Raw genomic sequence first — 26802 nt, 5'->3', positions numbered from 1 at the left:
TCCCCACATGGGTACAATGTGTGAAGTCCATTTTGTGGTGTCTCTTCCGTGATATTGCTGTAACATTTCTAAGAGCGGCGTAAAACTAAACTCACTCACTCAATCACTCACGCGGAGATACAAATTGGGTAGAGGAAGTTAGATTTCACATATTTAGAAATTCGTTTAAACTGACTGAGGAAAATGTAATTTTCCGAACAAGCGATTATTATTACTGTATATCTGTAAATGTGACGTCGTCACTATAATGACCACATGAAAACTTGAATGTTTGCAATATATGTTGATTATAGATCACTACAGCCAAGCTTGAACGTCAGTGGATGGTTTGATAAAATCTAGTCCCAAAATGCAAATCACCATAAATTAGGTCGGTATAACCGGAGTTCGTAATACTTAAATATGCAGATATTTTCAGATACCAAAATGTTCATATAAAATGTAGAGCAAGGGGCCGGGATCCCGAAGTCATTTCGTTACAAGCAATTTCGTTACAAGCGTATTTTAATGGATGTTGTCACTCAGTAAGAAAATATAATGGGGTCACATTAAAATTATGCATAATCTATTTTTTTTGTTACTTTGATAATATTGTTGCTTCCAATACTTTCGCGGTATTTCAAATTAGTTTTCTTTTCGTGTGAACTTACTTCAACTGTATTCTTGAAAGTTTGAGATTTTTTAGTGACGTCGAATTGATTATCGTAAGTCTGATTATAAGAAGATGATCAGACCTCCATACTCGAAATTTCGAAACATACTGAGCACACCAGATTCAAGAAAGCCATCTGCAAGAGAGGTACTTTCAAACACTAAATGAATGTGCTGAGAAGCAGCAGACACAGGATGTATGGACTGACGATAAGCAAAACGTCCATGTCACTGATAGATGCGAAATGGTGGATTGCCATCGATGGAGTCACCACTTACGTGTACGAACACAACGGTACTGAAAAAATAAAATAATGGTACCACCTAAAAAAAAAATAAAAAAAATATTAAATATGGAAAAATTACCACAGCCCCCGTGGATACTGGAAAGGTGGAGACGCGAGAGTATCACAAGAAACAAGGTTGACTGCCTGAGCACGACTGCCACTGCGTAACGGTAAAGAGACGGTTGTGGTTGTGTGGGTGTACCAGCCGGGTAAACATGAGGAAGACAGTCGGAAACGAGACACCGATCCAACATGGTTGGTCAAAACTTCCAACATAGATAAAAAGGACATCAAAGACGAGAAAGTGAACTTGTACTACATACTTCAAAGACGGACCGCCAATTGCTGGTCGTACCTCACAACATGGTGATACCACCGGCCAGTTGAGCGATGCCCTCAACTAACCTGTCAGTAGATCAGATCTACCACCCCCGACACACACACGCACGCACGCACACCTCGCTGTCGACCTACCGAGAGATAGCCGAGAGATGGGGAGGTATTTTTCACTAACAGGAGGAGCAATGATCGTAAAAATATCACTTATGGGGGGCCTGATGTCGGACTTACACTTCCTATACTAGTCTAGATAATCATGGCATTGCGATACAATCGAAGTTCCTAAAACACCTTTATGGTCATAAGCTTGCCGGCACCCATGAAGAGCCACCTCCTCGTGGTGGGTGCTGGGTAATGCTAAGTGCTCTTCTCCCGTGTGGACCCGGGATAGAATGTGTCCACAGCACCCCATTGCTTGTCGTAAGAGGCGACTAATTTGGGCAACCTGTTGGCCGTGGGTTGCGTCCCGTGTCGGTGGAGGACGGGAACCTGGTGGTTGAGGGCATTTGGGCTTTTAACTACTTTCCATTTGCCTAACACACCACTTTGGCCCTTACTTCACCTAGACGGGTGGTTGAATTGGCCCGATTCAACCAATCGGCTGGTCATGCCAAGCCCTGTGCATGAATTATATATATATGTCATTGCACAAATTTTATTTAGACTTTTAATTTCGGTCTTGGCTGAATTATTCATCGACTTTTCTGGTTTTGGAATGTATTTGAAGTTCTGAGTTTTGCCTAGAGTCTTATGCCCAGAAGGCGGTGGCTCATGGGCCAATCTGGTGGATTAATTCTTTGTAATTCTTCTACTGGAGTATATCATCCGGGTATCCTTGGTGCTGCAAGCTGGAGGCCCGCTTGCTTTAGCATTGTCCTTGTGATACTCCGTGGTGGGTGGGGAGCTCGGATGATGAACCATATTACACTAACTATGGCGTATGAAACCCCAACCAAAAAGACAATACGTCCACTTGATATTGACCCTGTTGATACTGACCATAGACCGTCTGCATCGATTGAATATTGGCCGCGTTTCGTTGTTATTGAGACTCCTGAGAAGACACCGTTAAAGTTGAACCCCTTTGCTGTATCCAAGGGTATTCAAGGTGTTGCAGGAGAGGTGAAAAACATTAGACGCTTACGTTCGGGTGCCCTGCTAGTCCAATGCGGGAAAAAGCAACAAGCAACGAACCTGATGAACATGAAATCTTTCGTGGGCATTCCCGTCACGGTCTCTGCTCACAAGACCTTGAATACTAGAAAAGGTATCATCAGAGATCGTGATCGATTGTTTGCTGATATGTCCGAAATTGACATAGGATCAGAAATGAAAGATCAAGGTGTGCTGTATGTGAAGCGCTTTTCAACCCGAAAAAACAATGAAACATTCCAAACTAATACCTATCTGTTTACTTTTTCATGTCCAAATGCTCCTAAATCAGTGAAGGCAGGCTATTGTAACATACAAGTTGATACCTACATCCCCAACCCGCTCAGGTGTTTTAAATGCCAGAAATATGGACATGGCGTGAATACTTGCACATTGTCTGTTGTGTGTGCTCACTGTGGTGAGAAGACACACACAACAGAAGATTGTGACAGTGATTATAAAAAATGCACCAATTGCTCAGGCGACCATTGTTCATTTTCTAAGCAATGTCCTATTTGGAAAGAGCAAATGGAAATCAATAAAATCAAATTTACTCAAAATATCTCTTTTTCCGAGGCCAAAAAACTGGTAAAGACATCTGATCTTCCACAAACTTATGCTACAGTAGCAAAAACATCAACCACAGGCTGCCAAACTACCTTGACTTGGGTAAATTGCGATTCTCCACAGCTTTTGTACCCTGCTATATCATCACAGACTGGGGAATCACTTCCTAGTACCTCAAAATCTTCTTCTGATCACAAATCATCATCTCAGTCAAACTCAAAGTCTCAATCCACAGCTGATAGTCAACAAACTGCGAAAAATAAACCGAAGCCAAAGCCTGATGCTTCAAAACAACAAAGTGGCAGAGCTCCAAAAGGGTCACAGAACAAAATTCAATTGTTCAATAAATACGGGTCTCTTGAAGACATGGACGTTTCTGGAAACGTCCATTCTAGGGCACACAGCTTGTCGCCCTCCAAAAGAGTGCGGGGTAGATCCCCAATAAATCCCCCTAAAAGATAGTTTATTCCAATAATATTGTACAGTGGAACTGCAGAGGATTAAGGACTAATTTACACGAATTACAGCTATTAGTCCAAGATTTTATACCTTCAGCGATATGTCTCCAAGAGACATATTTAAAACAAACAGATACATTTAATTTTCGTCAGTTTAATACATATCATTGTTTTGCACCTCCGGGTGATAGGGCCACTGGCGGATCATCCATTCTAGTCAAACAAAACGTTATTCAAAGCCCTGTTTCACTTAATACTAATATGCAGGCTGTTGCAGTGAGAATTACGTTACATGTAGCGTTTACGCTATGCTCTCTTTATATTTCTCCGTCTTCGACGTTTGCTAAAACTGATCTTCAAGCTCTATATGATCAGCTCCCGAAGCCCTGTATTATAATGGGAGATTTAAATGTGCACAACCCACTCTGGGGTAGTGTAACTACAAACACTAAAGGGAAATTGTTGGAGGACTTTTGTTCTGATAATGATTTATGTATTTATAATGATGGTTCCAACACATATTTACACCCTGGTACAGGGACCTATTCTGCTCTTGACTTGTCACTGACAACTTCCGAACTACTAAATGAATTCGAATGGTCAGTCCACGATGACCTCTGTGGAAGTGACCATTGTCCTACTATGTTAAAAGCTGTAACTCCATCCGATGTTCCTCCATCATCAAGACGAAATTTTAAAAAGGCTAACTGGGCTTTATATGAAACACTGTGTGCTGAAAAACTTAAACCTGAACGTTTTATTGACGTTTCCGATGCTATTAAATGCTTTTCGGATGAACTGAATTCCATAGCTGATGAGTGTATACCAAAGTCCTCTGTAGTTCCACACATAAGAAAACCATGGTTCAACGATGAGTGCAAACAAGCTAGGAAGGCAAGGAAAAAAGCAGAACATTATTTCCGTCGCCATCCTATGGTGCATAATTTAAATAAATTTAAAATTTTAAATGCTAAAGCACGGCGTACTTTTAAACAGAACAAACGCCAATCTTGGCAAAATTATGTATCTAAAATAAATTCTCGGACACCCATGTCCAAGGTATGGAACATGGTCCAGAAAATTAAAGGTAAAGGTACTAAATCTACTGTCCATCATCTTAAACATGAAGATCAATTACTTACTGATAAATCAGATATCGCAAATAAACTGGGCGAAACCCTTGCTAAACACTCTTCCTCTTCTAATTATTTACCTAAATTCCAGCAGTATCAAAAACAACAAGAAAAGAAAACTATTAATTTCAATTCTGATAATGGGGAAGATTATAATGAAACGTTTTCTATTCATGAACTCCATACTGCTCTTGATCAGGCTCATGACACTGCTACTGGAGCTGATAACATACATTATCAACTCCTGAAGCACTTACCAGAATCCTGCCTAGAAACTCTCCTAAATATTTTTGATGATATTTGGACATCGGGTAACTTTCCTCCGTCATGGCGTGACGCCATAGTAGTACCAATACCTAAACCTGGACGTGATCATACGGATCCGTCCAATTTCATTAACAAGCTGTGTTTGCAAGACCATGGAACGCATGATAAATAATCGACTTGTTTGGTACTTGGAAACAAATAACCTTATCACAGATATACAATGTACTGTCGATCACTTAGTGCGTTTAGAATCATTTATAAAAACGCACTGATTAACAAACAACACGCTGTGTCTATCTTTTTTGAGCTTGAAAAAGCATATGACACTACTTGGAAATATGGCATTTTAAGAGATTTACATGACTTCTGGTTGCGAGGTCGTTTGCCTGAATTTATTGCCAAGTTTTTAAATAACAGACAATTCCAGGTCCGCGTGGGCTCTACCCTGTCTGATCATTACAATCAGGATCAGGGTGTTCCACAAGGCAGTATTTTGTCAGTCACTCTTTTTAGCATCAAGATCAACAGTTTATCTAAAGATTTAAACGATTCAATTGATGGATCGTTATTTGTGGATGATTTTAATATTTCTTGTCGTGGTAAAAATATGCATACCATTGAACGGCAATTGCAGTTGTGTTTAAACAGGATTAATAAATGGTGTCTTGAAAACGGCTTTAAATTTTCTAAATCGAAAACTAACTGCATACATTTTTGTCGTAAATACAAACCACATAAAGACCCTGAACTGTCTCTAGATGGGACGCCCATTAAAGTTGTGAAGGAAGCCAAATTCTTGGGTCTAATCTTTGATTCACACTTAACGTTTTTACCACATATTAAATCACCTAAAACTAAATGCCTGAAAGCTCTTGACTTGTTGAAAGTGGTTTCAAATTCAAAATGGGAAGGGGATCAAGCCATCTTTCTCCATTTATATCGATCACTCGTTCGTTCTAAACTTGATTATGGCTCCATCGTCTATGGTGGCGCCTGCAAAAGCAATCTTAAACTTCTTGATCCTGTCCATCACCAAGGTCTAAGACTTTGTCTTGGGTCCTTCAGAACTTCACCTGTCTTTACGTTGAGGCCGATGAACCATCTCTTGCACAACGCCGTATCAAATTATCTTTACAATGTATCATAAAACTATACTCTAACGAATCTAACCCAGCATATAACTGTGTCTTCAATCCCCTTTATGAGGATTTGTATAGCAAAAAGTCTTCTTTTGTTCCACCTCTTGGGCTCAGAATAAAGCCGTTGATTGCTGCTGCTGGTATTGAGCTGAACAATATAGCTCCTTCCCGTCTTCTTTCCTCTCCACCATGGCAGTTGGTTAGGCCACAGGTTGACCTAACATTAACTACATTTAAAAAAACAGAAACTAATGAATTACAGTATAAACAAGAATATAATCAATTGAAACATAAATATAACAATTACAAATCATTATTTACAGATGGTTCCAAGGACGGTGGTGCAGTTGCTTGTGCTACTGTCACTGGATCGAGAACAATATCTTCTAGATTACCAGATAATAGTTCTGTTTTTACAGCAGAAGCTAACGCCATATTAACAGCTCTTAAATATATTCAAAGACACCCTAAACGTAAGCAGTATATGATATATTCCGACTCTCTTTCTTGTCTTCAGGCTATTAAAATATTTCTTGTAAACATCCGCTTTTAATTGAAATTATTGAATTGTATAATACTCTTGCTACTGGCCAATACGACATCGTCTTTTGTTGGTTACCCAGTCACGTAGGTATTTCTGGAAATGTGATGGCCGATCTTGCTGCCAAGGCGGCTCTCAACAAATCTGTGACACCACTTTTTCTTCCATATTCAGATTACAAAGCTTGCATTAGAACGTATATCCGTGATCTGATGCAGAAGAAGTGGGACACTCAAGTAGGTATCAATAAATTACATGAAATGAAACCGTATATTGGTTACACCTACTTGGGTTGTCAGTCCAGATTTGAGGAGGTCATCATGCGACGATGTCGTATTGGCCACACAAGATATACACATAAATATTTGCTTAAAGGTGAGGATCCTCCGTTTTGTATGCCTTGTGATGGAAGAATCACAGTCAAGCATATCCTGCTTGACTGTGTCGAGTATTCCATCACAAGGGATCAGTATTTTAATTCACGAACTCTGAAGGATCTTTTTAATAACACAAGCTCTCATTTAATCATTGCATTTTTAAAAGAATTAGATTTATTGTCTGAATTGTAAATTGATAAATATTTTATTATTGGAAGTTTAAATTGAGAACTGTGCTTGTTAGTGGCTGTATCCTCAAAGGGGGTTGAAGTACTGTAAAACTATTGTCCCCCTGAGAGGGTACGTAAGTCCACAAACATTCAAAGTAAATTCAAACTTTCATGTTTTTAATCGTAGCATAAGTGTCTTTTTATTTGCATGGCTAGGTTTCCCAAATTGCTGACGGCTGAGGGGATGATGTAAATCCAGCTAAGGTCCATGCAGGTAGCAAAGGTACAGTAAGTCCCCATGGTCCCTAGTATGGTGATCTACTTTCAGTTGTTAGCAATCTATAGCCCATTTTTATCTTGTATTGTCCTCTATAGATCAATTGTTTTAGGTATAGTTACTAGTTTTATATTGTCATCTGTGATATTCTAGTTGTTTTACTGTCTCTCGTTGACAGGTTTTATAATAGATATATATATTTCATTTCAGTATTAAATGTTCTCGTTACGCTATGGCTGAGATATTGCCGATGTGACGATAAATATTAACTCACTCACTCACTCATAAGCTTGCCACTCAATGAAATAACCTGTATCAAAACATTTTACAATTAATTTATGTGAAAAAGAAAGAAAAAATGGGCGTCTATTAAATTTTGGCCTTTCAACATTTAACACTGGATTAAAAAAGAAATAATGTAGTACTTTCGCAAGGTGATAATCCAGATTATGCAATTGCAGTCAAGACATCAGGAGAAAAGTACTATTCTTCGCCCATTTTATTTCATATACAGAATCATCCAACATACAGTCTGCAGACTCTCTGGTTCTAATTTGCCCACTCCTAAGATCATTTCTTAGGACGTCAAGGAGGCGTTCCATGTTTTTGTATTTCTTTTCCTTCAACGGACGTTTTCTGTCCATCACCGAACTGGAACAGGCGGACTTCAGTGTGAGTCTGCTTCTTAGCACAAAATATGATTATTGCAAAATATGGGGGTGGGCGTTTCTCGACAGTCTCTTCCTAAGAGATTACCCTCCCTTCTAGAAGCTTTTTGGTGTGGAGGTCGTCGGAATCGAGGTTGTTCCCTGGGATCTATGGACGCCACGGTGTCACTGACAGTTAACACAGGTGACTTATCGTTCTCTTCTATGCAATTGCAGATTTCAAATCCCTCGTTTCCCATTATTCACTCGGTGCACAAATCCACCAACACCGCAACACCTTCATCATTAAAGTTTAACGTGAGTCTATTTCTGGTTCACAGCGAAATGTTAAAAGGTGGACCTATGTCCATAAACCTGCTCAAATGTTAGGGGAAATGGGGTGGAACGGTAGGCGTTATGGTACCCAGACTGTGAAGAGATGTGTCTTACGACCCAGCGACAACAAAACCTATCTTGTAAACACAAGTTGTTAAATGTAAAAGAACGACTGACAGCAATAGTAATTAACTGATAATTGTGAAGAAAGTTGTGATATTTCTGTTGAATTAGAATTTGTGCCTTGCATTTCCTAAAGCCAAAATAATACTAGCAGGAGTTTCACATGGAATGAAAAGAAATCTGTTTAAATGTATTCTCTGATCCCAATTGTTATGCATATATATCTTGCAATTGTTACATAAAGAAGATGAATCCATTACATTGAGATTTCTCCGAACACTGCATGGTTTCCTGATATTTACTTCTTTCTGTGGGGCTTCGACGGCCATTCCGAAGATGCCCGTGCCACCTTCAGTTACCAGCTCGAATGTGATGTAAAATTATTAGAATTTTGTTCACGAAACATTGGATTTTCTTTTCTTTGTTTTCTTTTTTAGATTGTAAACAGAGACCGAACAGCCAGAGGAAAACACTTGTATGACTAAACAACTTTGCGAGAAAATGACTCAGGTCAGATCACCTCAAGATCCATTTCCAAATGTACGAAATATATGGGTTTATACAACCTTGATGAATCCGTATTTCCTAAGGAAGTACCTTCCCACACTACTTGGCAAATGAACGTGTTCCGAATTTACTATTTTTGTGTGTTTTCTCGAACTGTCACATGTCTAGTAGGATATGTCACATCATGATCGTTCTCGCAGGGTATATATATTGAACTGCATAAGAAACGCAAACCTGGCTTTTTGTCAACTGTTCAAATAGAAGGCAAACGATTGTCTAATCGTTTATTATATAGAAAACACTGTCAATTTAACAGCTGAAAATTGATGTTGACATATAATAGGTCCAATCTGACCACAGACAATGTCTTTACTAGAATATATATAGTTGTGTGTGTGTACCCATACGTGTCACCATTATCTATCACACTGCGTGTAAATACCCGTCTTTCATTTGTTTTCAGATTTTGACTTCACAAAAGAAATTAAAGTACTTCCTGTTTATACTAATCTCCACAGCTTTTTGCGGAATTTTATTGCTTCGCTATGATATGCTTAGTTCTATGGCGACTTCAATGCGAATAGTACTACAAACAGGCAACTTTTCAAATAGAGAAGGAAGGAAAACCAATAACGCTCTTAAACCAACTAAAATATTGATAGCACAACATACAGACAACTCTTCCAGAAATGACGGAGGTGAAACCAACAAAAAGGAGACAGTTTCAAAGCCTGCAGCTGGCTACCACATGGTTTTCAATAGAAATAGCCCTTATCCCTATTTCTATAAACCAATTACATACCATTCTTCGGACAAGAACAGACAGAAGATTTCCTACAGCGTGAATTTCCTTGACGGATACCGTCCAGTAAACAGCACCAAGACAAAGCGTATTCTGTTTTACAAACCCCCCGGTTGGTACAGAAACTCTCAGGACCATTGTCGACAAGGTTTGAAAAAGTGTCCACAGAAACACTGTGAATGTTTATTGGGTCCAAGACACATCGATCAAGCAGATGTTGTTATCTTTGATCTTACTCAGCTCAACATCAAGGAACCTCCTGCTAGAAAACCCAACCAAGTATGGGCCATGTTTGGAATAGAGTGTCCCTTTTATTACGGAAGTCACTTATACGAGACAGAGGCATGGCGTGGTGTATTTAACTGGACTATGACCTATCGCCTTGACTCTGATATCATCTACCCCTACGGTGTCTTTTATCGTCGGCAGCCCCCACTTAAAGCTAATTTCTCCCAAATTGCTCTGAATAAAACTAAATCCGCTTTATGGTTTGTCAGCAACTGCAATACTCCCTCGAAACGACAACAGTATGTAAAAGAACTGCGTAAATATAATATATCGGTGGACATGTATGGAAACTGTGGTCCATTGAAATGTAGAGGTCCACATTGTGATGGTATGTACAACGAATATAGGTTCTATTTATCCTTTGAAAATTCACCATGCTTTGACTATTTCACGGAGAAGCTGTTTAAAGTCTATTCTCACAATATTGTTCCAGTCGTTCGGGGAGGTGCTAATTATAGTTCTTTAGTACCACCAGGAACCTACATCAATGCAGCGGACTTTTCAACTCCACAAGAGCTGGCGAAACATCTTCAGTATCTGGAACAAAATGTTACGGCCTATGCTGAGATACTAGAAAGAAAATCCAGGTATATACAAACTAATTTGGATCAACTTGAATCGGCGTACTGTGATTTCTGTGTAAAGATTCATAATCTGGATCTATTTCGTCAGCAGTACTATGACATTGGTAAGTGGCTGACTCAAGAAACATGTCATGTTTAGTTCCTTGTTTTTCTGCTTTTGGACCGTTTTCCTACCACCTCCACAAGTATGTCATAAAGCCCTTTGTCTAGATCGCAAGCACGAAGTATGATTGTTGTATACAGATGTCAAATGTGTAACCATTTGATTTGGTGGTTGATCCTCGGTGATGTTATAAAACCGTCTGTCTAAATCCCAACACCGAATGATTGTTCTATACAGCTGTCGAAGCTGTAACCATTTGACTTGGTGGTTGATCCTTCTATTTTAACAGACCCGTGAAGATCCGGGGTAGAATGGGCCTTCAGCAACCCATGTTTGCCGTGAAAGGCGACTATGCTTGTCATGTTGACGGATGTCATCGGTTCCCAATTGTGCAGATCGATGCTCATGCTGTTGATCCCTGGATTTTCTGGTCCAGACTCGATTCTATATAGACCGCTGCTATATTGCTGGAATGTTGCTATGTGCAGAGTAATACTAAACACCCTCACTCCTTCCTCTACTGTAACACTGAGATAGCGTAGTATATTCATATTTCCACGTTTATTTGCTGCACATTTCTTTCGAATGCTCAAGGTGCTATTTATGACTGTGTAAAGTTGGGTATAAATAACTGTAGTTCCTCGTTTGTTTTTTTGTCATTCCATCTACCGCCACAACCAGATATCCTTCAGAAAGGAAGGTGTTTTGTGTAGCAGTGGTGATGTGTTATCTGCAGGTTTACCGTAGAAGAATATGTTGGGCGTTCAATATCTTCCTGATTGAAACTTGATGCCGTCCCTGCTGATAATAACGAATCAGCGTTTAGTCAACAAAACACTTAGTATGGTCAATGATAATACTACATGGTAGTAGTATGGTGGTGACCTGGCGATGACTTGATAATACTTAAAATTGACGACTTGTGTCGGATATGATGAGGCCTTTGTTATGTTTAATGGTGACTTTAGTGTTGGTGACTTGTGTTCACTTTGTAATTGATGGTTACTTGATGAGTATAAATTGATAACATGATGTTGTAATATGCTGGCTTGATGAGGAATTGGCGATCACATCGCTGTGATCACATGGCTTTTTGGTGTTGGTGACTTGTGTAGACTTTGTAACTGATGGTTACTTGAGGCTACTTGATGAGTATAAGTTGATAACATGAGGTTATAATATGCTGTCTTGATGGGGAATTGGTGATCACATCTCTATGACTTTGGGATAAATTGGTGATCAGTTCATAGTGACCTACTGATAAATTGGTGATCAGTTCATAGTGACTTTGGGCTAAATTGATGATTAATTCATAGTGAATTTGAGGTAAATGTGGTGATCAGTTCATAGTGACTTTGGGCTAAATTGGTGATCAAATACTGTTTATTTTGGGGTAGCCTGGTGATCCATCGATGGTCACAAGATGGTGACTGGATATAGTTTACTTAAAATGTAACTTTTTCCCTATAAGTTTGGATTTTTAATCTCTGAGGAAGTAGGTAGTAGTTCTCTATATCATAGTAAGTCTGTACAAAGATCTAAAGATTGTAACCAGGAAGAATAGTTTGTGAATCAATAATATGTTTCTCTCATGAATAGAAATCTCTACTTAAAGTTGAATGTTATTTATCTACTCCCAAGGATCGTGAATGTAAAAGGAGGCTTTTATTATTTTTCTGTAAATATCCGGGGAATTGAATTTAATGGTAAACGTTGCTAGATTTTGTGTTAATGTTTTTGTGTAAGGTATGTATGAATGGGTGTAGGAAGATGAATACCATTTTCTGTTAATATGAAAAGTTTAGTCCATTTTAAGACACCAGTATATTCCTGTATACTTCTGGAAACATTACTTCTAAATGTAGTGTATTCTTACCTTGTGATAAAGTAAAGATCCAAATTAACATAGATTTGTAAAGAAGCTTTAAGGTTATAAAGTGAAAGCGTCCTAACCATTTTGTCACTTTCATTGTTATTTCGTTGCGTTTTTGTATGGCCTTACTGAATAAACTTTGATTAATTGATTGTATAACTCGTGGGCTCGTGAATTTTGTTATAGTTTAAGTGCATAGTTTTATTTAACCAAACTTGGGTTTCAGAAATTTGCACCAGGTGCTAAGACAGTCTGTGTAGTGGTCAGTGCGTGTTACTCGAAGAGCGGAAGGTCGCGGTTTCGATCGCTGGCCGTGTCGTAACAAAACATGTTAAAATATGGTACTTGTTAGTCCCTGTCTGGGTCTTGGCATCAATGGATAGAACAAACACTGGTCAGCTCGGAGTCAGTAATATGACCGAGTGGGGTGTTTATGCTTAACTGGGTCACGGTATCGCAGTGAACTAGTCCTACAAAACGAACATAAGCTTGAGCTAGTACAAGCAGCAAAACACACGCACGCATGCACGTCGTCGTATGAGCGAAATAATATTAAGTACGACTTTAAACCCCATGTAATCTCACCACTACCAAGTGGTAAAATGAGCAAAGTAATAAAACCATTACCTCATCATTTATGCCTTACGTTGTCGCACACTGTGTTTGAGTACTGTTGTCATTCTCTGAAGCAGCGCAGCTGATTCTCCATCACTTATATTGAAAGGTATATTGGCCATGGATGTGACGAAACTGCTATGTTTAATTTCTAGTAATATTTCCAATATTTATGATTTCATGGTGTTATCTGTTTGTACTTAGATGCACCCCGCACTATATGTACCACGGTTCGCGGAACTAACATGAAAAATTATACCTTGAAACTAATTCTAAACCACTGAAAGAAAGGAGTGAGTGAGTTTCCTTTTACCCCGCACTCAGCAATGTTCCTGCTATATGGCGGCGGACTGTAAATAATCGAGTCTGAACCAGACAATCCAGTTATCAACAGCATGGGCATCAATCTGCGCTATTGGGAACCAATGGCATGTCTTTGTCTGAACCAAGTGAGCAAGCCTGACGGACACCGTCACCTCTTATTGCATGGGTTGCTTAAGGCCTGTTCTATAGGACCTTCACGGGTCGAGTTGCTTAAGGCCTGTTCTATAGGACCTTCACGGGTCGAAAGAAAGAAGGCAGGATACCAAATTGGTAAACTTGCCCCAGACTACTTATATAATCCTGTACATAACAGTATCTGACAACAATAATAATCTCAGAAACAATCCCAAGTTACAAACAATAAACTGTAGGACAAAAACCTGTATAAAATTCCTACCAGACACAATTAAAATTTGGAATTCGTTACTTGACGATATCGCAAATGATAACACAATAGACAAATTTTAAACTTTGTTAAGAAATTATGAATCCAATAATTATCTCGACCTCAATGATGGTGGTCGATTTGGTCAATTGTACACAGTCGTGTCCAACTCGGCTGCAGTGACCTAAATGCGGATAAAGTCAACAGATACATGTCATATCCACTAATGCTGAATGCACTTATGTGCGGGTACCACAATGAAAATATCACCTTTTATACATGTAAATTATGTAGAGTCGTACTCCGTTTATCCGAACACTTGTGTTTTTTATTGAAATTGTCCGGATAAGCGAATTTTCGGATATCTGAATCAGGGGCCATATATACAAAGAAACGTACAATAAACGAACATAGTCGGCATCAGACATATTCTTTATTCATTGTTACACATAAACAAATGTCAGAGCATACATAAAATGTCTCATACCTTTGTTGCAGTAATGCTCGCTTGAAGAAATCAGTCATAGCTTTTAGCACTGGCTGTGTAGAAAAGCGAGGACTTTCGCCGGTCAGTTCGTCACTGTCGACATTAACAAGATCATCGGCAGTAACAGTCACAGTTGCAACTTGTGCATAGGATCGTACAGCATCGCGAAGTTCCGACAAGGCCATGTCCTCATTTGATTGGATAATATCCACATGACCAAAGCAGTTAGCAATTGTCTTCTCGCTCACAGCTGTCCAAGCTTGCTTGATCATCCGGATTAATTAATTATAGTGACCCACAAATTGACACGCCTCAAAATTAACTCAGTGTCACCTTGCTACTCAGAGGTAGTTTAATCTTCTCACGCTTCAAAGACTGCCGACTTCTTTGTTACGTCACGCAAGACCCTCGGTAATCGCGTGTGTAAACATATAGGTGCTCAGCCATCCGGATATACGAGACAAACAATGTGCATAATTTAGTGTTTTTTGTCTGTGAAAATGACCGTACAGTTACGGAAACCGGATTTCCGGATAGGTGAGTAATTGTACAACGTTGTGAATTCATTTAAGGATTTTTCGTTCGGGAGGCGAGTTTTCCGGACATCTGAGGTTCAGATAAACGGGGCAGACTGTACTACCATGTGAAATAATGTGTACTGTCATGTAAATCATCACAGACTCTAATCTGTTTTATACACAACACAGCCAACTACCATAAAAGAAAATCTGAATATGATAGAGTCTGTCCACCAATTAAACGTTTCGATAAAGCAGTCTAAACCAATTAAAAAATGGTAGTCATCTAAAAAAAGTACTGAAACGTTACTATAGGCGTGTCGTTAATTTCAATTCTCAGTGCACATACGGTATGTACAACCGCCCGTAATCTGAATGGTTCAATTGTAGAAGCTGTTAATCGCCAAGAGGCCTGTTGCCAACCTATTGTCATAGTTCCATCGTGTCACAAGAGACTGCTCCCGCAGATGTTTCAAACTGCGTAATCCAGAATCCAGAATCACCAGACTCGGAAAACCGTGTGTCCTGCTGGTTCATGGGTGATTCAAGATATGATACACAAGGTAAACTTTCAGACTACAAAGCAATACCTAGCGATTAATCTAAATATCGGTGAACCTCTGCATGATTCTGTGTAATTGTACAATTGACTCTGCTTTTAGTAGGGATTTCTTCTGGATGTGGCAAAGGGTTTTGTCGCTCATGTTTTCACAATGAAATTTTTATTTTAATTGCCATTATTTCATGCGCAGATGGGGCGGTGGTTAAAGCGTTCGCTCGTCACGCTGAAGACACGGGTTCGATTCCCCACATGGGTACAATGTGTGAAGTCCATTTTGTGGTGTCCCTTCCGTGATATTGCTGTAACATTTCTAAGAGCGGCGTAAAACTAAACTCACTCACTCAATCACTCACGCGGAGATACAAATTGGGTAGAGGAAGTTAGATTTCACATATTTAGAAATTCGTTTAAACTGACTGAGGAAAATGTAATTTTCCGAACAAGCGATTATTATTACTGTATATCTGTAAATGTGACGTCGTCACTATAATGACCACATGAAAACTTGAATGTTTGCAATATATGTTGATTATAGATCACTACAGCCAAGCTTGAACGTCAGTGGATGGTTTGATAAAATCTAGTCCCAAAATGCAAATCACCATAAATTAGGTCGGTATAACCGGAGTTCGTAATACTTAAATATGCAGATATTTTCAGATACCAACATGTTCATATAAAATGTAGAGCAAGGGGCCGGGATCCCGAAGTCATTTCGTTACAAGCAATTTCGTTACAAGCGTATTTTAATGGATGTTGTCACTCAGTAAGAAAATATAATGGGGTCACATTAAAATGATGCATAATCTATTTTTTTTGTTACTTTGATAATATTGTTGCTTCCAATACTTTCGCGGTATTTCAAATTAGTTTTCCTTTCGTGTGAACTTACTTCAACTGTTTTCTTGAAAGTTTGAGATTTTTTAGTGACGTCGAATTGATTATCGTAAGTCTGATTATAAGAAGATGATCAGACCTCCATACTCGAAATTTCGAAACATACTGAGCACACCAGATTCAAGAAAGCCATCTGCAAGAGAGGTACTTTCAAACACTAAATGAAGCAGCAGACACAGGATGTATGGACTGACGATAAGCAAAACGTCCATGTCACTGATAGATGCGAAATGGTGGATTGCCATCGATGGAGTCACCACTTACGTGTACGAACACAACGGTACTGAAAAAATAAAATAATGGTACCACCTAAAAAAAAATAAAAAAATTATTAAATATGGAAAAATTACCACAGCCCCCGTGGATACTGGAAAGGTGGAGACGCGAGAGTATCACAAGAAACAAGGTTGACTGCCTGAGCACGACTGCCACTGCGTAACGGTAAAGAGACGGTTGTGGTTGTGTGGGTGTACCAGCCGGGTAAACATGAGGAAGACAGTCGGAAACGAGACACCGATCCAACATGGTTGGTCAAAACTTCCAACATAGATAAAAAGGACATCAAAGACGAGAAAGTGAACTTGTACTACATACTTCATGGTGATACCACCGGCCAGTTGAGCGATGCCCTCAACTAACCTGTCAGTAGATCAGATCTACCACCCCCGACACACACACGCACGCACGCACACCTCGCTGTCGACCTACCGAGAGATAGCCGAGAGATGGGGAGGTATTTTTCACTAACAGGAGGAGCAATGATCGTAAAAATATCACTAATGGGGGGCCTGATGTCGGACTTACACTTCCTATACTAGTCTAGATAATCATGGCATTGCGATACAATCGAAGTTCCTAAAACACCTTTATGGTCATAAGCTTGCCACTCAATGAAATAACCTATATCAAAACATTTTACAATTAATTTATGTGAAAAAGAAAGAAAAAATGGGCGTCCATTAAATTTTGGCCTTTCAACATTTAACACTGGATTAAAAAAGAAATAATGTAGTACTTTCGCAAGGTGATAATCCAGATTATGCAATTGCAGTCAAGACATCAGGAGAAAAGTACTATTCTTCGCCCATTTTATTTCATATACAGAATCATCCAACATGAAGTACAGTCTGCAGACTCTCTGGTTCTAATTTGCCCACTCCTAAGATCATTTCTTAGGACGTCAAGGAGGCGTTCCATGTTTTTGTATTTCTTTTCCTTCAACGGACGTTTTCTGTCCACCACCGAACTGGAACAGGCGGACTTCAGTGTGAGTCTGCTTCTTAGCACAAAATATGATTATTGCAAAATATGGGGGTGGGCGTTTCTCGACAGTCTCTTCCTAAGAGATTACCCTCCCTTCTAGAAGCTTTTTGGTGTGGAGGTCGTCGGAATCGAGGTTGTTCCCTGGGATCTATGGACGCCACGGTGTCACTGACAGTTAACACAGGTGACTTATCGTTCTCTTCTATGCAATTGCAGATTTCAAATCCCTCGTTTCCCATTATTCACTCGGTGCACAAATCCACCAACACCGCAACACCTTCATCATTAAAGTTTAACGTGAGTCTATTTCTGGTTCACAGCGAAATGTTAAAAGGTGGACCTATGTCCATAAACCTGCTCAAATGTTAGGGGAAATGGGGTGGAACGGTAGGCGTTATGGTATCCAGACTGTGAAGAGATGTGTCTTACGACCCAGCGACAACAAAACCTATCTTGTAAACACAAGTTGTTAAATGTAAAAGAACGACTGACAGCAATAGTAATTAACTGATAATTGTGAAGAAAGTTGTGATATTTCTGTTGAATTAGAATTTGTGCCTTGTATTTCCTAAAGCCAAAATAATACTAGCAGGAGTTTCACATGGAATGAAAAGAAATCTGTTTAAATGTATTCTCTGATCCCAATTGTTATGCATATATATCTTGCAATTGTTACATAAAGAAGATGAATCCATTACATTGAGATTTCTCCGAACACTGCATGGTTTCCTGATATTTACTTCTTTCTGTGGGGCTTCGACGGCCATTCCGAAGATGCCCGTGCCACCTTCAGTTACCAGCTCGAATGTGATGTAAAATTATTAGAATTTTGTTCACGAAACATTGGATTTTCTTTTCTTTGTTTTCTTTTTTAGATTGTAAACATAGACCGAACAGCCAGAGGAAAACACTTGTATGACTAAACAACTTTGCGAGAAAATGACTCAGGTCAGATCACCTCAAGATCCATTTCCAAATGTACGAAATATATGGGTTTATACAACCTTGATGAATCCGTATTTCCTAAGGAAGTACCTTCCCACACTACTTGGCAAATGAACGTGTTCCGAATTTACTATTTTTGTGTGTTTTCTCGAACTGTCACATGTCTAGTAGGATATGTCACATCATGATCGTTCTCGCAGGGTATATATATTGAACTGCATAAGAAACGCAAACCTGGCTTTTTGTCAACTGTTCAAATAGAAGGCAAACGATTGTCTAATCGTTTATTATATAGAAAACACTGTCAATTTAACAGCTGAAAATTGATGTTGACATATAATAGGTCCAATCTGACCACAGACAATGTCTTTACTAGAATATATATAGTTGTGTGTGTGTACCCATACGTGTCACCATTATCTTTCACACTGCGTGTAAATACCCGTCTTTCATTTGTTTTCAGATTTTGACTTCACAAAAGAAATTAAAGTACTTCCTGTTTATACTAATCTCCACAGCTTTTTGCGGAATTTTATTGCTTCGCTATGATATGCTTAGTTCTATGGCGACTTCAATGCGAATAGTACTACAAACAGGCAACTTTTCAAATAGAGAAGGAAGGAAAACCAATAACGCTCTTAAACCAACTAAAATATTGATAGCACAACATACAGACAACTCTTCCAGAAATGACGGAGGTGAAACCAACAAAAAGGAGACAGTTTCAAAGCCTGCAGCTGGCTACCACATGGTTTTCAATAGAAATAGCCCTTATCCCTATTTCTATAAACCAATTACATACCATTCTTCGGACAAGAACAGACAGAAGATTTCCTACAGCGTGAATTTCCTTGACGGATACCGTCCAGTAAACAGCACCAAGACAAAGCGTATTCTGTTTTACAAACCCCCCGGTTGGTACAGAAACTCTCAGGACCATTGTCGACAAGGTTTGAAAAAGTGTCCACAGAAACACTGTGAATGTTTATTGGGTCCAAGACACATCGATCAAGCAGATGTTGTTATCTTTGATCTTACTCAGCTCAACATCAAGGAACCTCCTGCTAGAAAACCCAACCAAGTATGGGCCATGTTTGGAATAGAGTGTCCCTTTTATTACGGAAGTCACTTATACGAGACAGAGGCATGGCGTGGTGTATTTAACTGGACTATGACCTATCGCCTTGACTCTGATATCATCTACCCCTACGGTGTCTTTTATCGTCGGCAGCCCCCACTTAAAGCTAATTTCTCCCAAATTGCTCTGAATAAAACTAAATCCGCTTTATGGTTTGTCAGCAACTGCAATACTCCCTCGAAACGACAACAGTATGTAAAAGAACTGCGTAAATATAATATATCGGTGGACATGTATGGAAACTGTGGTCCATTGAGATGTAGAGGTCCACATTGTGATGGTATGTACAACGAATATAGGTTCTATTTATCCTTTGAAAATTCACCATGCTTTGACTATTTCACGGAGAAGCTGTTTAAAGTCTATTCTCACAATATTGTTCCAGTCGTTCGGGGAGGTGCTAATTATAGTTCTTTAGTACCACCAGGAACCTACATCAATGCAGCGGACTTTTCAACTCCACAAGAGCTGGCGAAACATCTTCAGTATGTGGAACAAAATGTTACAGCCTATGCTGAGATACTAGAAAGAAAATCCAGGTATATACAAACTAATTTGGATCAACTTGAATCGGCGTACTGTGATTTCTGTGTAAAGATTCATAATCTGGATCTACTTCGTCAGCAGTACTATGACATTGGTAAGTGGCTGACTCAAGAAACATGTCATGTTTAGTTCCTTGTTTTTCTGCTTTTGGACCGTTTTCCTACCACCTCCACAAGTATGTCATAAAGCCCTTTGTCTAGATCGCAAGCACGAAGTATGATTGTTGTATACAGATGTCAAATGTGTAACCATTTGATTTGGTGGTTGATCCTCGGTGATGTTATAAAACCGTCTGTCTAAATCCCAACACCGAATGATTGTTCTATACAGCTGTCGAAGCTGTAACCATTTGACTTGGTGGTTGATCCTTCTATTTTAACAGACCCGTGAAGATCCGGGGTAGAATGGGCCTTCAGCAACCCATGTTTGCCGTGAAAGGCGACTATGCTTGTCATGTTGACGGATGTCATCGGTTCCCAATTGTGCAGATCGATGCTCATGCTGTTGATCCCTGGATTTTCTGGTCCAGACTCGATTCTATATAGACCGCTGCTATATTGCTGGAATGTTGCTATGTGCAGAGTAATACTAAACACCCTCACTCCTTCCTCTACTGTAACACTGAGATAGCGTAGTATATTCATATTTCCACGTTTATTTGCTGCACATTTCTTTCGAATGCTCAAGGTGCTATTTATGACTGTGTAAAGTTGGGTATAAATAACTGTAGTTCCTCGTTTGTCTTTTTGTCATTCCATCTACCGCCACAACCAGATATCCTTCAGAAAGGAAGGTGTTTTGTGTAGCAGTGGTGATGTGTTATCTGCAGGTTTACCGTAGAAGAATATGTTGGGCGTTCAATATCTTCCTGATTGAAACTTGATGCCGTCCCTGCTGATAATAACGAATCAGCGTTTAGTCAACAAAACACTTAGTATGGTCAATGATAATACTACATGGTAGTAGTATGGTGGTGACCTGGCGATGACTTGATAATACTTAAAATTGACGACTTGTGTCGGATATGATGAGGCCTTTGTTATGTTTAATGGTGACTTTAGTGTTGGTGACTTGTGTTCACTTTGTAATTGATGGTTACTTGATGAGTATAAATTGATAACATGATGTTGTAATATGCTGGCTTGATGAGGAATTGGCGATCACATCGCTGTGATCACATGGCTTTTTGGTGTTGGTGACTTGTGTAGACTTTGTAACTGATGGTTACTTGAGGCTACTTGATGAGTATAAGTTGATAACATGATGTTATAATATGCTGGCTTGATGGGGAATTGGTGATCACATCTCTATGACTTTGGGATAAATTGGTGATCAGTTCATAGTGACCTACTGATAAATTGGTGATCTGTTCATAGTGACTTTGGGCTAAATTGATGATTAATTCATAGTGAATTTGAGGTAAATGTGGTGATCAGTTCATAGTGACTTTGGGCTAAATTGGTGATCAAATACTGTTTATTTTGGGGTAGCCTGGTGATCCATCGATGGTCACAAGATGGTGACTGGATATAGTTTACTTAAAATGTAACTTTTTCCCTATAAGTTTGGATTTTTAATCTCTGAGGAAGTAGGTAGTAGTTCTCTATATCATAGTAAGTCTGTACAAAGATCTAAAGATTGTAACCAGGAAGAATAGTTTGTGAATCAATAATATGTTTCTCTCATGAATAGAAATCTCTACTTAAAGTTGAATGTTATTTATCTACTCCCAAGGATCGTGAATGTAAAAGGAGGCTTTTATTATTTTTCTGTAAATATCCGGGGAATTGAATTTAATGGTAAACGTTGCTAGATTTTGTGTTAATGTTTTTGTGTAAGGTATGTATGAATGGGTGTAGGAAGATGAATACCATTTTCTGTTAATATGAAAAGTTTAGTCCATTTTAAGACACCAGTATATTCCTGTATACTTCTGGAAACATTACTTCTAAATGTAGTGTATTCTTACCTTGTGATAAAGTAAAGATCCAAATTAACATAGATTTGTAAAGAAGCTTTAAGGTTATAAAGTGAAAGCGTCCTAACCATTTTGTCACTTTCATTGTTATTTCGTTGCGTTTTTGTATGGCCTTACTGAATAAACTTTGATTAATTGATTGTATTACTCGTGGGCTCGTGAATTTTGTTATAGTTTAAGTGCATAGTTTTATTTAACCAAACTTGGGTTTCAGAAATTTGCACCAGGTGCTAAGACAGTCTGTGTAGTGGTCAGTGCGTGTTACTCGAAGAGCGGAAGGTCGCGGTTTCGATCGCTGGCCGTGTCGTAACAAAACATGTTAAAATATGGTACTTGTTAGTCCCTGTCTGGGTCTTGGCATCAATGGATAGAACAAACACTGGTCAGCTCGGAGTCAGTAATATGACCGAGTGGGGTGTTTATGCTTAACTGGGTCACGGTATCGCAGTGAACTAGTCCTACAAAACGAACATAAGCTTGAGCTAGTACAAGCAGCAAAACACACGCACGCATGCACGTCGTCGTATGAGCGAAATAATATTAAGTACGACTTTAAACCCCATGTAATCTCACCACTACCAAGTGGTAAAATGAGCAAAGTAATAAAACCATTACCTCATCATTTATGCCTTACGTTGTCGCACACTGTGTTTGAGTACTGTTGTCATTCTCTGAAGCAGCGCAGCTGATTCTCCATCACTTATATTGAAAAGTATATTGGCCATGGATGTGACGAAACTGCTATGTTTAATTTCTAGTAATATTTCCAATATTTATGATTTCATGGTGTTATCTGTTTGTACTTAGATGCACCCCGCACTATATGTACCACGGTTCGCGGAACTAACATGAAAAATTATACCTTGAAACTAATTCTAAACCACTGAAAGAAAGGAGTGAGTGAGTTTCCTTTTACCCCGCACTCAGCAATGTTCCTGCTATATGGCGGCGGACTGTAAATAATCGAGTCTGAACCAGACAATCCAGTTATCAACAGCATGGGCATCAATCTGCGCTATTGGGAACCAATGGCATGTCTTTGTCTGAACCAAGTGAGCAAGCCTGACGGACACCGTCACCTCTTATTGCATGGGTTGCTTAAGGCCTGTTCTATAGGACCTTCACGGGTCGAGTTGCTTAAGGCCTGTTCTATAGGACCTTCACGGGTCGAAAGAAAGAAGGCAGGATACCAAATTGGTAAACTTGCCCCAGACTACTTATATAATCCTGTACATAACAGTATCTGACAACAATAATAATCTCAGAAACAATCCCAAGTTACAAACAATAAACTGTAGGACAAAAACCTGTATAAAATTCCTACCAGACACAATTAAAATTTGGAATTCGTTACTTGACGATATCGCAAATGATAACACAATAGACAAATTTTAAACTTTGTTAAGAAATTATGAATCCAATAATTATCTCGACCTCAATGATGGTGGTCGATTTGGTCAATTGTACACAGTCGTGTCCAACTCGGCTGCAGTGACCTAAATGCGGATAAAGTCAACAGATACACTAATGCTGAATGCACTTATGTGCGGGTACCACAATGAAAATATCACCTTTTATACATGTAAATTATGTAGAGTCGTACTCCGTTTATCCGAACACTTGTGTTTTTTATTGAAATTGTCCGGATAAGCGAATTTTCGGATATCTGAATCAGGGGCCATATATACAAAGAAACGTACAATAAACGAACATAGTCGGCATCAGACATATTCTTTATTCATTGTTACACATAAACAAATGTCAGAGCATACATAAAATGTCTCATACCTTTGTTGCAGTAATGCTCGCTTGAAGAAATCAGTCATAGCTTTTAGCACTGGCTGTGTAGAAAAGCGAGGACTTTCGCCGGTCAGTTCGTCACTGTCGACATTAACAAGATCATCGGCAGTAACAGTCACAGTTGCAACTTGTGCATAGGATCGTACAGCATCGCGAAGTTCCGACAAGGCCATGTCCTCATTTGATTGGATAATATCCACATGACCAAAGCAGTTAGCAATTGTCTTCTCGCTCACAGCTGTCCAAGCTTGCTTGATCATCCGGATTAATTAATTATAGTGACCCACAAATTGACACGCCTCAAAATTAACTCAGTGTCACCTTGCTACTCAGAGGTAGTTTAATCTTCTCACGCTTCAAAGACTGCCGACTTCTTTGTTACGTCACGCAAGACCCTCGGTAATCGCGTGTGTAAACATATAGGTGCTCAGCCATCCGGATATACGAGACAAACAATGTGCATAATTTAGTGTTTTTTGTCTGTGAAAATGACCGTACAGTTACGGAAACCGGATTTCCGGATAGGTGAGTAATTGTACAACGTTGTGAATTCATTTAAGGATTTTTCGTTCGGGAGGCGAGTTTTCCGGACATCTGAGGTTCAGATAAACGGGGCAGACTGTACTACCATGTGAAATAATGTGTACTGTCATGTAAATCATCACAGACTCTAATCTGTTTTATACACAACACAGCCAACTACCATAAAAGAAAATCTGAATATGATAGAGTCTGTCCACCAATTAAACGTTTCGATAAAGCAGTCTAAACCAATTAAAAAATGGTAGTCATCTAAAAAAAAGTACTGAAACGTTACTATAGGCGTGTCGTTAATTTCAATTCTCAGTGCACATACGGTATGTACAACCGCCCGTAATCTGAATGGTTCAATTGTAGAAGCTGTTAATCGCCAAGAGGCCTGTTGCCAACCTATTGTCATAGTTCCATCGTGTCACAAGAGACTGCTCCCGCAGATGTTTCAAACTGCGTAATCCAGAATCCAGAATCACCAGACTCGGAAAACCGTGTGTCCTGCTGGTTCATGGGTGATTCAAGATATGATACACAAGGTAAACTTTCAGACTACAAAGCAATACCTAGCGATTAATCTAAATATCGGTGAACCTCTGCATGATTCTGTGTAATTGTACAATTGACTCTGCTTTTAGTAGGGATTTCTTCTGGATGTGGCAAAGGGTTTTGTCGCTCATGTTTTCACAATGAAATTTTTATTTTAATTGCCATTATTTCATGCGCAGATGGGGCGGTGGTTAAAGCGTTCGCTCGTCACGCTGAAGACACGGGTTCGATTCCCCACATGGGTACAATGTGTGAAGTCCATTTTGTGGTGTCCCTTCCGTGATATTGCTGTAACATTTCTAAGAGCGGCGTAAAACTAAACTCACTCACTCAATCACTCACGCGGAGATACAAATTGGGTAGAGGAAGTTAGATTTCACATATTTAGAAATTCGTTTAAACTGACTGAGGAAAATGTAATTTTCCGAACAAGCGATTATTATTACTGTATATCTGTAAATGTGACGTCGTCACTATAATGACCACATGAAAACTTGAATGTTTGCAATATATGTTGATTATAGATCACTACAGCCAAGCTTGAACGTCAGTGGATGGTTTGATAAAATCTAGTCCCAAAATGCAAATCACCATAAATTAGGTCGGTATAACCGGAGTTCGTAATACTTAAATATGCAGATATTTTCAGATACCAACATGTTCATATAAAATGTAGAGCAAGGGGCCGGGATCCCGAAGTCATTTCGTTACAAGCAATTTCGTTACAAGCGTATTTTAATGGATGTTGTCACTCAGTAAGAAAATATAATGGGGTCACATTAAAATGATGCATAATCTATTTTTTTTGTTACTTTGATAATATTGTTGCTTCCAATACTTTCGCGGTATTTCAAATTAGTTTTCCTTTCGTGTGAACTTACTTCAACTGTTTTCTTGAAAGTTTGAGATTTTTTAGTGACGTCGAATTGATTATCGTAAGTCTGATTATAAGAAGATGATCAGACCTCCATACTCGAAATTTCGAAACATACTGAGCACACCAGATTCAAGAAAGCCATCTGCAAGAGAGGTACTTTCAAACACTAAATGAAGCAGCAGACACAGGATGTATGGACTGACGATAAGCAAAACGTCCATGTCACTGATAGATGCGAAATGGTGGATTGCCATCGATGGAGTCACCACTTACGTGTACGAACACAACGGTACTGAAAAAATAAAATAATGGTACCACCTAAAAAAAAATAAAAAAATTATTAAATATGGAAAAATTACCACAGCCCCCGTGGATACTGGAAAGGTGGAGACGCGAGAGTATCACAAGAAACAAGGTTGACTGCCTGAGCACGACTGCCACTGCGTAACGGTAAAGAGACGGTTGTGGTTGTGTGGGTGTACCAGCCGGGTAAACATGAGGAAGACAGTCGGAAACGAGACACCGATCCAACATGGTTGGTCAAAACTTCCAACATAGATAAAAAGGACATCAAAGACGAGAAAGTGAACTTGTACTACATACTTCATGGTGATACCACCGGCCAGTTGAGCGATGCCCTCAACTAACCTGTCAGTAGATCAGATCTACCACCCCCGACACACACACGCACGCACGCACACCTCGCTGTCGACCTACCGAGAGATAGCCGAGAGATGGGGAGGTATTTTTCACTAACAGGAGGAGC

At 39.3% G+C, this 26802-nt stretch overlaps 2 protein-coding genes across 2 annotated transcripts; both read left to right on the top strand.

Moving 5' to 3' along the window:
- Nucleotides 1–9719: 9719 nt before the first annotated feature.
- On the top strand, nucleotides 9720–10784 carry LOC137271740 (alpha-(1,3)-fucosyltransferase C-like). Its single transcript, XM_067804150.1, has one exon. It carries the CDS (start codon nucleotides 9720–9722, stop codon nucleotides 10782–10784), a length of 1065 nt encoding a protein of 354 aa, XP_067660251.1.
- Nucleotides 10785–19365: 8581 nt separating this feature from the next.
- LOC137271739 (alpha-(1,3)-fucosyltransferase C-like) lies at nucleotides 19366–20430 on the top strand. Its single transcript, XM_067804149.1, has one exon. It carries the CDS (start codon nucleotides 19366–19368, stop codon nucleotides 20428–20430), a length of 1065 nt encoding a protein of 354 aa, XP_067660250.1.
- The last annotated feature ends 6372 nt before the right edge of the window (nucleotides 20431–26802 follow it).

This window comes from Haliotis asinina, chromosome 2 (genome assembly GCF_037392515.1).
Source record: "Haliotis asinina isolate JCU_RB_2024 chromosome 2, JCU_Hal_asi_v2, whole genome shotgun sequence".
NCBI lineage: Eukaryota > Metazoa > Mollusca > Gastropoda > Lepetellida > Haliotidae > Haliotis > Haliotis asinina.
Note: the sequence above shows the minus strand (reverse complement) of the source record. Positions and strands in the feature narration are given on the sequence as shown.

Coding starts and splice junctions, on each gene's coding strand:
- LOC137271740 (XM_067804150.1), top strand. CDS start 9,720: ATGGTTTTCAATAGAAATAGCCCTTATCCCTATTTCTATAAACCAATT.
- LOC137271739 (XM_067804149.1), top strand. CDS start 19,366: ATGGTTTTCAATAGAAATAGCCCTTATCCCTATTTCTATAAACCAATT.